This window comes from Pseudorasbora parva, chromosome 6 (assembly GCF_024679245.1).
Source record: "Pseudorasbora parva isolate DD20220531a chromosome 6, ASM2467924v1, whole genome shotgun sequence".
NCBI classification, from domain to species: Eukaryota; Metazoa; Chordata; class Actinopteri; order Cypriniformes; family Gobionidae; genus Pseudorasbora; species Pseudorasbora parva.
The window spans coordinates 29,384,924-29,400,094 of record NC_090177.1 but is presented as its reverse complement, the minus strand read 5'-3'; the positions used below and the strand labels follow the sequence as shown (position 1 = coordinate 29,400,094).

At 38.3% G+C, this 15,171-nt stretch overlaps 1 protein-coding gene across 2 annotated transcripts in view; it reads left to right on the top strand.

Annotated features, from left to right (window-relative positions):
* The first annotated feature begins 6,479 nt into the window (after positions 1-6,479).
* Positions 6,480-15,171, top strand: part of mtcl2 (microtubule crosslinking factor 2) — a 55,143-nt gene continuing 46,451 nt past the window's right edge. Inside the window, exons 1-2 of one of the 2 annotated variants that reach the window (XM_067446594.1) lie at positions 6,480-7,594; positions 9,104-9,328. In XM_067446594.1, coding sequence (XP_067302695.1) covers positions 6,746-7,594; positions 9,104-9,328 — 1,074 coding nt within the window. In that variant the 5' untranslated portion in view covers positions 6,480-6,745. The remainder of the gene's footprint in view (positions 7,595-9,103; positions 9,329-15,171) is intronic. The other variant, XM_067446593.1, reaches the window with a different exon arrangement.

Sequence of the window (15,171 nt, the reverse complement as noted above, 5' to 3'; positions counted from 1 at the left end):
ATGGACATTTTGATTGACGTGTCTCTTGGCCAATTATATTGCGGGAATTTCGTCGCCTGACGGGTTACGTCAGAGCAAGACCTTTTGCAGTGTAGTTGCACAATAATGTTATATCATGCAGCTTTTGTTGAGCCTAAACTCAAACATACTTACTTTTAAATAATTATGTAACTAACCCAAAAAATAAATATGCTTAATATATGGTATATCATATAAGAGTTTTGCTTAATTTATATATATATATATAGCCTATTGATATGCTGTAGGCTATTGATTCACAGTTGGGTACAGAATTATTGGCACCCCTGGTAAATATGATCAAAGACAGATGTAAAAAAAAATACATGTGCATTGTTTATGCTTTTGATATTTCATTCAAAAAATGATTTTTGAAGGAAATATCAAAAGGATTAACAATGGACATTTATTTTTATAGCCATGTTTGAACATATTTAACAGGGTGCCAATAATTCTGATGACAACTGTACATGATATACATTTTATTCTTTGAGAAACAACCAGCTGTCTCTCATTCCAGTCATTTATTACACATTATCTTGACATCAAGTTATTGAACCGAACAGCACAGGCTTGCTTATCATGTTACAGTCTGTTCCATGAACCACCTTTCAGGCTACTGCTTTTTTCATTTTAGCCTAATGTCCATTCCAAGAAATGCCTATTGAATTCATAGAACATTGATCAGTCATTACCAGAGGTCACTGACAAAAAAGTACAGTAAGTTAGTGCAGAGAAGCAAGTTAGAGCGGATTGCATGCTGATCCTCTAAAATTGCAATCTCTATAAAACCATGAAAATGATTGAGTGTAATGAAAACATTTACAACGCCCAGACATAACATTATGTCCACTGACAGGCGAAGTGAATAACACATCATCTCTTCATCATGGCACATGTAAGTGGGTGGGATATATTAGGCAGCAAGTGAACATTTTGTCCTCAAAGTTGATGTGTTAGAAGCAGGAAAAAGGGGCAAGTGTAAGGATTTGAGCGAGTTTGACAAGGGCCAAATTGTGACGGCTAGATGACTGGGTCAGAGCATCTCCAAATTTGCAGCTCTTTTGGTGTTCCCCGTCTGCAGTGGTCAGTATCTATCAAAAGTGCGCCAAGGAAGGAAGAGTGACAGGTGACAGGGTCATGGGCCAAGGCTCACTGATGCACATGGGAAGCGAAGACTGGCCTGTGTGGTCCGATCAAAGCAGCGTGCATGGAAACGGTATTCCCTGGTGGCTGTGGCCTCTTTCAGCAGGATAATGCGCCCTGTCACAAAACAAAAATGCTTCAGAAATGGTTTGATGAGCACAACGAGTTTAAGGTGTTGACTTGGCCAACAAAATTCCCCGGATCTCAATCCAGTCCAGCATCTGTAGCATGTGTTGAACAAGTCTGATCCGTGGAGGTCCCACCTCGCAACTTATAGCTTCACAAAGCACACCTTTAGGCGTCTAGTTGAGTCCATGCCTTGATGGGTCAGGGATGTTTTGGCAGCATAAGGGGGGCCAACACAATAATAGGAAGGTGGTCATAATGTTATGCTTGATATGTGTACATTTTTTTCTATTTGGTTTATGTTTTTCATTAATAATGGATGCAAACGTCACTGATATAGGCCTGTTCCCAGAAGCACAGCTGACCTGCATTGACCTCACTACTTAATTGTACAGTGCGTGCAGTGCGTGTGTGTGTGTGTGTGTGTGTGTGTGTGTGTGTGTGTGTGTGTGTGTGTGTGTGTGTGTGTGTGTATGTGTGAGCCTTTTTATGTGGTTTATGAGGACACAAATTTGTATAACTACATGGGTATTACACTGGTATTACACTATAAATGTGGTTTATGAGGACATATCAAATGTCCTCATAATTCAAATGGCCTTAAAAACATACTAAATGATGTTTTTTTGAGAAAGTAAAAATGCAGAATGTTTCCTGTGATGGGTAGGTTTAGGGGCAGGGGCAGTGTAAGGGGATAGAAAATACGGTTTGTACAGTACAAAAATCATTACGCCTATGGAGAGTCCCTGTAAACCACATAGACCAACATGTGTGTGTGTGTGTGTGTGTTGGAAACCACCTCTGATGTCTGATGTCACGTTGACATATTATCCAAAATACATTTTATTACACTGTATTATCCAGCTTTGAGATAAATTTGTTCTGTCTAGAGCATAAAGCCACATATTATCCATGCAGGACAGACCAGCCAATCAGCTGTCAGCAATACATCATAGTTGTATAGAGGCAAATTATAACCTTTTCATCAAAAACTATCCTGTCGATTTGTCTGTACAATTCCGGCAGTGCTGTTCCAACAGATCTCAGAAGACTAAAGACTGTGGCTTGACTACAGTAAAAGGGATCTTTCATCCAGCATTACACACGCCAATTACACCCACTGACCCTCTACAACATGGCTTTGTTTCTGCTTGCATAGAAAGAACTGGCCTCTCTCATGAGTGATGCATGAGTCTGACTCAGTTTGTGTAAAATTAATCTTTAAATCACGCTCAGACAGCAGCAATGTGAAACCTGGAAGCCAACGTAAAACATGATTAAATAAGTGTGTGTGCGTGTGTGTTTTTTTTTTTTTTAAACAGCTTAAAGCAGATTTAATTAGCAGAAAATTTAAAGAACAAGCCCATATAATTATAAAATACCCATTTAATATATTAAATTAAATTACATGAATGTTATGGTATGGTATAAGACTAGGGTCATTTGTTTGTCGCGGTGTTTTACTGTCCCCACTACTTCAACATTCGAAGTGATAATCATGTTGTGCTTGCTTAATGTGACCATACGATGGCACTAGTGCTTCAGTTAACACACAGAAGATCTGTTGAATGATTTGCTTTATTCTGTGTATTGAGCTCATATCGCCGACACAGATCATTTTGTAATAACCACCCTTGTGATATAATGAAATATAATAAATTGCTGTGTGTACACTGAACATTAATATCTACTCTACGACATAAAAAGCAAAAAAAAAAAACTTGTTTTTATTAGAACCTAGGCTATGCTTTTTCCCACAAACATCAGTAAACTTGGTCATATACATCCATCTTACACATTCAAGCTTCTGTGATAAAAACAAACAAAAAAAAAAAAAAAAAACCAGGGCCTAAAAACTATGCTTTGTTTTTTATTTAGCCAGTGGTCATTGAAATCAAATGAGATTCTTAACTTTTGGAAAATGCTGATTAACAACCTCAGGACATAACATTGTATATTACTGTATAAACATATTTTTTATGTGGGGTTTGAAATTTTCAAAATATGGCACATTTAAATAAGGTTTAATACCATCCTTATGTTAATTATTGAACAACACACACACACACACACACACACACACACACACACACACACACACACACACACACACACACACACACACACACACACACACACACACACACACACACGTTTGCAAATATGTTTCTTTCTTTCTTTTTTCTTTTTCTTTCTTTCTTTCTTTCTTTCTTTCTTTCTTTCTTTCTTTCTTTCTTTCTTTCTTTCTTTCTATCTATCTATCTATCTATCTATCTATCTATCTATCTATCTATCTATCTATCTATCTATCTATCTATCTTTCTATCTATCTATCTATCTATCTATCTATCTATCTATCTTTCTTTCTTTCTTTCTTTCTATCTATCTATCTATCTATCTATCTATCTATCTATCTAGTTATTTTTTTTTTGTTAAAATAATGATTAAATTAAAATAAAAATAATTAAAAAATTATTTTGATTATTTTAAAGCTACACTGTGTAACACTCGATGGCACCGTGTCAAATATGAAGAAGGGGATTGCCATGTTAATCTTGGACTAAATCGGCCACCGTAGGAGTTAAAACGAAATGAGAATTGGGGGAAAATATCACACAGTGTAGCTTTAAGAAATACTTTAAGAAACAAAATGATTCTTTAAAGCTACACTGTGTGATATTTTCCCCCATCTAGCGGTGTAAATGTATATGACCATCCAGTGAATATTAGTTTCTGTTCCTCTCAATTCTGATTTAGTTTTAACTCCTACGGTGGCCGATTTAGTCCAAGATTAACATGGCAATCCCCCTCTTCACATTCGACATGGTGCCATTGAGTGTTAAAACGCAAAAGGCGAAGCTTGAATTTACGGGTATGTCCCTCTTTGGCTAATGTACTTTCGAGATGGAGGGGCAACATGGCGACCGGCATTCGAACCCCTCACCCGTATGTATTTTCAATGGCATATTATAAACTTACGAGAATACTTTATTACTTGAAAGAAGTAAATATATATTAATGAGCACATATATTTTTGAAAGAACTAAGTGTTTTTAGCTAAGAATAAACAAAAAAAGTTACACAGAGTAGCTTTAAATAAAACTAAGTGTACTAAGAGTCCACACGAGGCATTTCTCATCAGACAAAACCATGCAATGAGGATTTATGAATCCACTTTCGTCATTGTCGCCACCACAACCATTACATGGAGACGAGAGGACTGCGGGGTCCCAGTCCTCACACACTCTCCCTCCTCAGAGACCAAGCAACAACAGCAGGGAATCCTGTTAGTATCATTATCACAGATATTTAGGGCAAGTATATAGGACAGGGGACTAAAATACTGTTTTACATTAATTAAGCCCACCATGAAATAGAATATGTGACATTCAGCAGCAGCACTGGGGATTATTTTCTGTGTCTCCCTGTGGGTTTTGCATTCCTCAGTCTAGTGTGGCAAGACGGCTGACAGCCATTACAGTCATAACAGTAACAAAATCCCTAAACGTCTCAACACTGCACAGATTATTGCTGTCTTACAGGAAATAAATGCATTCTATTTTCCATTATCCGAGAAAGTCTTATTTATCACTACAAATGTGTTTTACAGCAGCAAATAATGCCATCATGAGCATTGATGTGCTTTGTTTTGTTCTTCTTGCAGGATTTCTCCCAACAGATTTGACCATGTAAGATGTAATTTGCTTGGTAACTAAAACTACAAAAGCACAATACCTTGCATAAAAAGCAAACACTGCATGTACACAGGAGCGTAATGAATGAACGAGTCAATCAATCAATAAAAAGATTTAAGTGAAGCCTCTCGGTCTCAAAGACTCTTGAGGATTGGGACAAATCCCCTTCTTTCATGTGGCACAGAGAACGCCTCAGTTAGCACAGATCCCAACCAGCTCCTCTGTCCTGTCTCCAGCAGGGCGTTCTTGTGGGTAAACTCATTAACTATGTGCTTATGTGAAGTTTGGGGAGCGCCACCTGTGTGAGGGTCCCAGAAGGGGCCCTTAATAAGGCTCCAGTATTTAGCCAGAAGCCCAGTCTCTGAATAAAGCAATCATTACAGACTAATTAGGATGCATGTGACCTGTGCTCACATTCCTGCCTCATCATCCAGCCTCCCATTCCACTAGACAAGTAGTATTCAGCACAGAAGAAAAGATATATAGGGTAGATCACAAGGGCTGTATTTCAGTAAATATAATATTTTGAGTTAAAAAAAAATGTTGAAACACTTATTAAATGCAATAAAACCACATTAGAAATAATCAAATTAAGAGCCAACATTACTACATTATTGCAAAACAGTAGGCTATGTAGCCTAGTGGATTTTTTTCCAACTGTATTTCATATTTCAAAAAAGTGGTAATTCATAGTATACAGGGGTCAAGAGGTCAATGTGATGATATTAAACATGCTGTTAATTATCTTTTTTTTCTAGTAATGATGGAAATGATCTTTTTTTTGTAGTAAAGACTGGAAAATCAACCTATAAGAGAAATTTTCACTGGTGTCAAAAATATGACGGCTAATCCTTGTCTGTCCTGAATCAGCCAGGCTATAAATAGCTGAAACTACATAAAAATGAGACAATAAAGATTAATAAAAGAACCCATAGGCTACAACTAAAGTTCTATAAAACTTAACTCAATACTAGCCTTTTATTTTTAGAGTGAAAACATACCCCCCCCCCAAAAAAAAAACAACAACAAAAAAAACAAAAACGAATTAAATCTTAAGAAGAAGAAGAAGAAGAAGAAGAAGAAGAAGAAGAAGAAGAAGAAGAAGAAGAAGAAGAAGAAGAAGAAGAAGTAGTTGTCTCATAACAGTAGTTTGTTTGGGAATATAGTCGCGCTGTCAATTCAAGATTCACTAAAGAGAATCGACTCATAAAAGCAGGAATCCGCCTCGTATCTTAATGATTCACCTAAAAGAGTCGACTCATAAGAGTTATTCGAGTTATTCATTGGTCGGTTTGTGTTTTGCGCTGCAGAATCTACTATTTCTTAATTCTTCACAACATTAGGCTATTATATAGCTATGCGGTGTTTCGAGTTCGAATCGGGAAATGAAGTTCATGTGCCGTGTCGTGGTGGCAGTAGTGCTCTGCTCTGCACGCGAGGCTCTCCGTGATCCGTTCGTCACGGTTCAGAGCCGCTATCTTATGGGCGGGGAGAGAGAAAGAAACCTCACTAACACTCAGCAGAAGAGCAGTCGTGGTTCAAAACTGAGGACGCGCAAGGGAGAATATCTTGCAGACGTGGTATATAAAAGACAACTGAAGCATCTCAATTCAATCAATCACATTTTCTTTTGTAGCCTATATTTCCAGTGGTTTTCATGTCGGCTGATCGGGTGTGAAGCATTTACCAGTTCCAACTTCAGTTTTTTGGGGGGAGTGGAGGTACATTTCAGCTTCTTTCGTGTCTTGTAAACGGAATGAATGACCAAGACAAAGGTTGACACCGGTTCCCCGACGCATTTTGTCTCGTCGAAGGAGAAGAGGCAAAAGCAGAAAATGGAGAGCAGCACCGGCGAACAGGAACAGTCGCCTGCGCAGCCGCTACAAGTTAACGAGAAAAAGAAAATACACCGGGCACCGTCTCCAGCAAGACCCAAAGATGTGCCCGGGTGGTCCCTTACTAAAATCCGCGGAGGTATCGGCACTCCGACGCTGAGCGTTAAACCGGGAGCCATATATTTAGGCGGCCGCGTGTCCAGACGTAGCCCGGTTAACGGGAAAGAAACGAAAACAGAGAAGAGTAAACCGACCGGCAAGCCCGCTCAATCCGCGGCCGGTGCTCAGAAGAGCAGCGCGAAGTCCAATAAAAGCGGACGAAGAAAAGTTTCGGACGCCAGCATCGGATCGGATGATTTAAGCAAGGACTCCGGGTGCGCTCCGGGGAAACTCTCGCCCACAGACAGCAGTTCCGAGCTCTCCGACTGCGCCTCCGAGGAGAATAAGATCTCCACAGACGCGCTCAGCAGTGACACCGAGACCAGCAGCCGAGGGGGGATCGATGGCGATAAATCGGTAGCAGAACATGGACTATTGGACAAGAGTGGTCAACCCAAGACCAGCGTGGAGAAAGACCGACTCTCGCTGGGATTGGAGACCGCAGAGGGGAGCGTCTCTCCCGGCGACGAGCGCTCCCTCACCTCGTTCGACAGCAGGATGCTCGCCAGCACATCCCTAGCGTTTTCGGACCTGACTGAGGAGTTAATGGACGGGATGCATGAGGAATTAATCAGGGAAATAGAGGAACTCAGGTCTGAGAATGATTATTTAAAGGTAAGATAATGATTAGGCTATATTATTTTAGTATTGTAAAATCAAACATCAAAGCAGTAGTCTAGTATTTGTAGTCATATGGGACCATCCACTGTTTCCATCAAAATGTCAAAGTTTACACTCATGTTAAAGTTTACACCTTTAAAAAACGACTGTGCTGGTGCCAAAAACCAAAACACTGATCTTAAGAACATAATGGAACATCAAAACCAAATAAACCGTTAGAACCAAAATTGGTTCAATTTTTTCTTAACCTTTGAAGAATTTCCAAATTTCCAAAAGTGTAGCCTATAGTTCTTACAAACAGTGAAACTTTAAAGCAATAAGCGACTTATAGGCTACACTATGTTTTATTCTTGTGATTATGACACTGTAATGAAAATGTTAAATCTCTGTGTTAATTTAAAAATAATAATAATATACAACATATAATAATATATAATAATAATATAAAAGTGGTAAATGAATAGGCCTCACTAGGCACCTTAGAACTGAATGCTGAATTAAGAAAATCAAATTCAGAAATGTGTTAAACTGAGAAATTGCAGAAATTGTTGTGAGATGATAAATGGCTGGAAACCTAGATGCTTTTATATAATGATGAAAATGTGTAAGTTGTCACAATAAATGTATAGGCCTATAGTAACTGCAATATTTTGGTGGAAACTATTGCAATGGCACATTTTTGTAAGGTCACCAGTTGGCTATAACTGCCACAGGAACTATACATTTAGACAATGATAGGTTAAGCCAGATATGCCAGTGTTGTTCCCCCTAAAACTGGAAATGCTCGATTAATTATTGTTGCAAGACATGTATTTAAGATCGCTGTGCACTATTAGATGGGGTTGTCTTTTTTACAGAAGTAGACTACTACGAATCATTATGGTATGAGCGAAACAGTGATTCCTTTGTAAGCTCGGTTTTCATAAACCATCTGAAGACCATGACGAAATCATATCTATTTCATTTGGCATTGCCTAATATAACAACATAAAAAATGATAGTGGTTATTTGCTCTTGCACTCGTGTTGTTTGAATAATGCAGATGTTTGTACAGATGCTGCAGCAGCCACTGCGCCCGCGCCCACTTTTCACTCCATTGTTTATCCGCGCGCCGAGCACGTGACGCGCGCTGCAGTAGTTGACCCATATTCACTGGAAATGTGTGACAGCACGCGGTGGCCCACCGCATCTATCAACCGTTTAAAGTATAAATAGTTTATTTGGGTTTAGAGCCATGCACTTTGAAACATCACGCTAATATGCAACTATATGGTCTCGAGGAAAATCACAATGCAGCAAAATTCATTCGTATTGGTTTTCACACCACTCTTGATCCTAGGTCAGGGGCATCATGTGCATTTTTAAAGGGTTTACCAGGCTTAAATAGGTAGATATATTATCTAAACCTAAAATGAATAGTAGCCTACGTTTTTATAGTTAGTTTGCAAAATGCATAGTCATTCATTTCTAAAATAATACATTGTTTGTTTATATGTGTATCAGGATGAAATGGAGGAGCTTCGCTCTGAGATGCTGGAGATGAGGGACATGTACATGGAGGAGGATGTTTATCAGCTCCAGGAGCTCAGACAGCAGCTGGATCAGGCAAACAAGACCTGCCGGATCCTGCAGTACCGCCTCAAGAAGGCAGAGAGACGCAGTATCCGCGTGGCCCAGACCGGACAAGTGGACGGGGAACTTATCCGCACACTGGAGCAAGATGTCAAGGTTAGAGCAACACTGTGTGACGTACTTAAAATGGTGTGAAGATTGCTTACGTTATTTATTACCTGCCAAACATATTCTTTTGGATCATTGATAGTGATTGCTTGTTCTTGGATGCGTTTGCGTTTGAACTACCACTTTTAAAAAAGAAGTGTGTTTAATTGTATTTACTGCACAATGCAGTATGTAACACAAATGAAACAGAATGTCATAAAAGCAAGATGACAACACAAGTTATAACTGTAATTAAACTAAACTATTTTATCTTTATAAAGTATTTACTATTCTTTGGTTCTGTGCACAACAGAACAGTTGTCAGATTCTTAATGACAGAATATGCTAATCAATGACTCGAAGATAGTTAACTCCACATCATCTACATAAATTCATCAACTAACCATTCAGAAACGTCCTGTTGCCCTCTACATGTTGTCACATCTTCTTGAGTCTCTCCATCATTGTCCAACTATGGTTTGAACCATAGACTGTAAAAAAATATGGATGTAGTGTCCATGACGTCACCCATAGGATTCTGAAGTGCAGTTTTGAAGAGTAAAGTAGAGACGAGCTGGCCGTTGACATCTTGGCAACGCGTCATCGTTGGCCACGCCCGGATAACAAGAAAATGGGCAAAGAGGCAGAACGTGGGCGGTGCTGAGGTGACGCAATGTCTAACAGACAGCGGATAAATGGCTATCCACCTGTCAATCAAAGTGGCCACACCCTTAATTATGCAGAGCTTTAAGGCTTTATATAATGTAAACAAATGAGTTATAAAAAAATTCACCCCCTCACAGTTGTCATGAAGGGCAAAATTAGCCGTATAGGCCAAAACCACAATTTGTACCAGGCTGTAAACATGTTTTTTTCTTCCGTAAAGTTGGGCATTTTAACATGGGGCTCAATAAGATTCTGCTCTCTTCTAGAGCCAGTGACCCTAGTGGCCAGTCAAGGAATTGCAGTTTAAGTTACTTCCGTATTGGCTTTCTAGAGAAACTGGGGGAGGTTGCCGCTTGGTTTGAACATAAAAGGCTGAACTGTTTTCAGTATGTCTGCATGAGGTACACTGAGGTGCTAACATGAGCTCTTTAAGCTCCGCCCTCTTCTTTAAAGGGGGCCGGAGCAGCAGCTCATTTGCATTTAAAGGGACACACAAAAATGTTGCATTTTTTGCTCACCCAAAAAAAGGGATAATTTTTACATCCTATAAAAAATATATGTGGGGTATTTTGAGTTAAAACTTATTTTACATCTTGTAAAAGGGGGCATTATAGAACCCCTTTAAAGAGAGTCCACATTCACATTTTAAAAAGTGCATTTTATAATAACATCAAATTAAAATTTGTACTATTTTGTTGTAACTGTTTTAATAATCTTTTGTCATGCTTTATAGTACACTTAATTTGATGCATTGATTAACATACTAAAGCACATTTAAAGTCCCCATGAAATCAAAATGAAAGTTTTTTGGCTTTTAGTATAAAAATGTTAGCCTTGTTGTTATCTATAAGCGAGTTTGTTCTAAAACAATGACAAAAAAAAATGCATTTGATATGAGCAATATCTCTTCTGCTAATTTGGATCAATGATTTTGATGACGTCATTCTGCACTCTGCAGAGTTTCATCATATTTATTGTCTGATCAAATGCTCTTGAATCTGAAGCATCCCACCCTGTATATTATAAATAGATGCTGAAGCTGTAGCTAGAATAGCCACTTGTTCACCATTTCTACATGGTGAATGGCACATAGTGCACTATATAGAGGATATGGGATATCCCACCCTGTCTTCCTGTTTCAGTGGAACTACATCAACACACTGAATAATGCTGCATGTTTAAGGCAATTCAGGGGGCCTTTAAAGTACTTGATTGTATTTTCTTTTGTAGTGTTATTCAAACAGAATACAGTTTTTAATACAAAAAGGTAATATATTTTGAAGTTGATATATTTAAAATGTACTAAATTGCAACCTCATCACTACAAATGTGTAATTACAAATATATTTAAATACATGACATACAAGTTTCAATAAAAGCGACATTAAAGTAGATTTTAGTTCACCTTATATGTTTGTACATTTGGTAGCATCATTTCAAGGACAAAATAAGTAATTATGAAATTACTTAAATTCAACTTATTGCTTTTAATATAAATTTGAACTTTAGTACACTTTTATTTATTTGTTAAAAGAAGTGTTTGGAATCATTACAGTCACAGTTTGCACTTAAGCATTTTCTTTTAAAGTATTTTTTTTTTCCACAAGAGACCCGTGAATCCCAAAAGTGAATCTTAAAAAAAAATCCAATGATGAAAACATCTTCAGATCATGCTTTAGCCTACATGTCATGCACCAAGAAGGCAACTGTCTCATGGCTGTGGACACAATACTTCCTTTCTCTGGTCTGTCAGAGGAAAGAGAAATATCCATGATGTCATTCCCATCGGCCTTGCCTCGCTGTCTGTATTCGTCTTTTACATGGCTGATTTGTATACAGTAACAGAGGGAAGGAAAAGGAGGGAGAGTGATTTCCTCTACCAAGCAAATGCTGTAGCTCTTTATGCTACTGAGAATGACTATAGCAGTCTTTAACAAGTGACATTGTCACATACTTAAGTTTTACCACTCAGCACACAGCTGGTAAGGATCAGAAGCTGTAACACACAATCGATGAGGCAAGGCGAGAGGAGGGGCTGTCTGCAGGAAAACATCTCAGCCTCTGCTGAATTCTTTAACTGCTGACATGAGTCTCCTAACACAGGGTCAATTGTCTCCCCACGCTACCGGCACAGCCAGGTCAAATTACACTGATCTTCACAGCACTTGTGCATTCAACTGGTTGAAATCCACCATTGCCTCCACTGTGACAGACACACGATGCTTTGAGGAGGAAGAACATTGTTTCTTTAAGTTCAGCGCAGCACAGCAACAAAGCACTGTGTAGATCTAAGCGCTAACTGCTAACTCAGGTTTTCTTGTACCCTTGCAGGCTTATGAAGACAACTAGTGCTACAACCAGTACTTTCCATTATCCTGCCTATTATCCGGCTTACTTAACAAATATATAAGTACTTGTGTTGAAAGAAATGAAATTCTTTCACACAACATTTATTAATTGACAAATGACAGTCTTTATCCATTGACAAGACTGTCAATACATTATTAAATATGTTAAGTAAAACCCTTGATTTTTGTGATACTTTAGATGTTAATGCACATGACCCACTCGGTACTTTCCAAATGAATAAACCTCATTCAGAGGTCAGTGATCTTCTGACCAAGAGGCTCTGCAAAACAAATGTTTTTATTCCCCTTGGACTTACTCTGTCATAAAAGAGTTTCCCATGTTCCGATTTTCCCCATTTTGCTCTGGTCTCTCGAGACCGAGGGGGAGGGGATGATGTCATGGTCAGGAGGGGGTAGGGGTGAAAAGGGTTGATGGAGGATTTGAATGTTTGTAAGATCCCTGCACCATTTCCTGCTCTCTGAAGCACTGGCCTCATTTCTCATCCAATGAGAGCAACGTCTCCCAGATCTGTCAGGGGAAGGATGGAAAACAGCCCCACACCTTCTCATCAGCTGCTCTGGCTTTATTAAACAGGGTTTGGAGAAACACTGTAGCTTCCTCTTTCCCTCTGTTAGCCATCTGAGCTTCTCCAGCCGTGTGTTCATGCAAAACAACATCTGAAGAACAGAGACAACGATTACAGCAGTAGGACAGAAAACTCATGAATGAGATCTCTTTTATTCCTTAAATTCAGATAATAAATCATTATGATCAATGATTTGCAGTGTCCATGTTATTCAGTTTGTATAGTTTCTGGCAAAAAAAAATAAACAAAACAAAAAATCATTAAAATGTTTATTTGCACGCTCAGTCCTAATCGAGGATGTTTGTGTAAGGCTCCTCCATAAAGTCAGATATATTCCAGACCAAATCATCTGAGCTCTACTAGTTTAATTTACATCTCAAAAACGGTCTGATACGCTCATTTACAGATTACAGATTTACTAGATTAAACATCTGAGACAAATTTAATACTTAAGTGAAAGCTCAATTCCAAAGTATAGAAAAACGAATAGTCTTTTAAAGTAGACTCCAATTATGAGCATTAAAAATGTCTTTATTTTCTACCTCTTCTACCTCCTCACACAAGGACTTGTCAACTTGGCCATCTATTGTTGTTGCATTTCTTTTTTTCCGACTGTAATAGACAGAGGTGTAAAGAGTACCTGACAACCATACTAGAGTAAAAGTACAGATTCTTTACAGTGAAAATAACTCCATTATAAGTTACAAGTCACCAAATCCAAAACAACTTGAGTAAAAGTATTAAAGTATCTGATTTGAACAGTGCTTAAGTATTTTACTCATACTTAAGGTAGGTTTAACGATGCACTAGTCCTCGACACCTGGGAGACCAATGAAAATAAGAAACTATTTATTTGTAAGATGAGAAATCATGTTTATTTTCTAAAATCAAAATAAAACAACACCTCAATATTGCAATAAATCAAGGTTGACACACCAGCCTCTTAAATGTCTACAGACACTCAAGCCTCAGTTACACTCAAGTGCACAAAAAGGCCATAAGTAAACCAATATCCTTTCAAAAGGGCTCGTGAATATAGCGGATACATAGACCGAAGACATGCAAATGGACCAAAAATGGGACAATGTCACAAAATGAGACCATAAAAAGGACAGAATGCTCAAGCAAACCTGTCATGAAAGCTCTTTATGAGTTCTCAGCTGGTCATAATACCATCATATGTAGGCTACGCACATATGTGCATTTAACCCAGCACACAGCACTGTTTTGGATGTGCGATAAGTTCCGTCACAGAATAAATGTAATAAAAGCCGACCAATCAGGTTGTGAGCATATCGCTTTGCCTTTAGGTTCAGTATCTTTAGTTTCAGTTTTATAATGCCAATGTAAATGGTAAGCGGACCAGGACTAAATGTTTTTTTTTTTTTTTTTTTTGGTCCTGACCAAACAAACAAACCAAGCAAACCGAACCACACCCTTACCCAGCAAGAAATTTTGTGTTTGAAAGATGTCTAATTGCCGTCCAAACACATCCCTGACGTCTAAGCTAAAACAAGGCATAAATTGGTCTTTCAGTGAAAATTAAATAGATGTCTAAGCATAGCCCAAGAAAAGACTAGTCATCTACAACATGAACGTGTGAAAGTAATGAAACCAAACACCTTGTAATCACTAGCTGCGTTTCCATTACAGATTTGCGAAAAACTTTTGCAATATTTCTTAAATGTCGATAAAAAACATACATCTCACAAGTTTTTTTGGCAAAAACGACATGTAACCAAATTCAAGGTTATTCTGGCTAGAAGTAGGTTACTCATAGCCGGACTATGGGTCTATAGTTAACTGAGACCGTGAAATGGCAGCTTTGGCTTGCTGGGTGAATACTAGTGGTTCCCTCGAGATTTTCCTATGGGTTTTTATGATGCCGTTTTTCCAATTTATAAGTAAAATAAGACTAGTACATAACAATACTTAGACACAAACTCACTTATCTAGTTACTTATTACAAACATACTTTTTTAAAATGAATATAAATATGCTTTTTTGATATGGGTTTGTGTAAAATACATTGTAGAGCAAAATGTCCAAATATCGTCAAATTTGTATTCTGATGATGAAATGTATGCCTCAATGCACTGCACGTATATCCTAGCGAAGGGTCCCTCAAACTCGGTCCTGGACGGCCACTGTCCTGCAGAGTTTAGCTCCAGCCCTGATCAAACACACCTGAGCAAGCTAATCATGTAATAATGTATTCAGGATCACTAGAAAATCACAGGTAGGTGAGTTT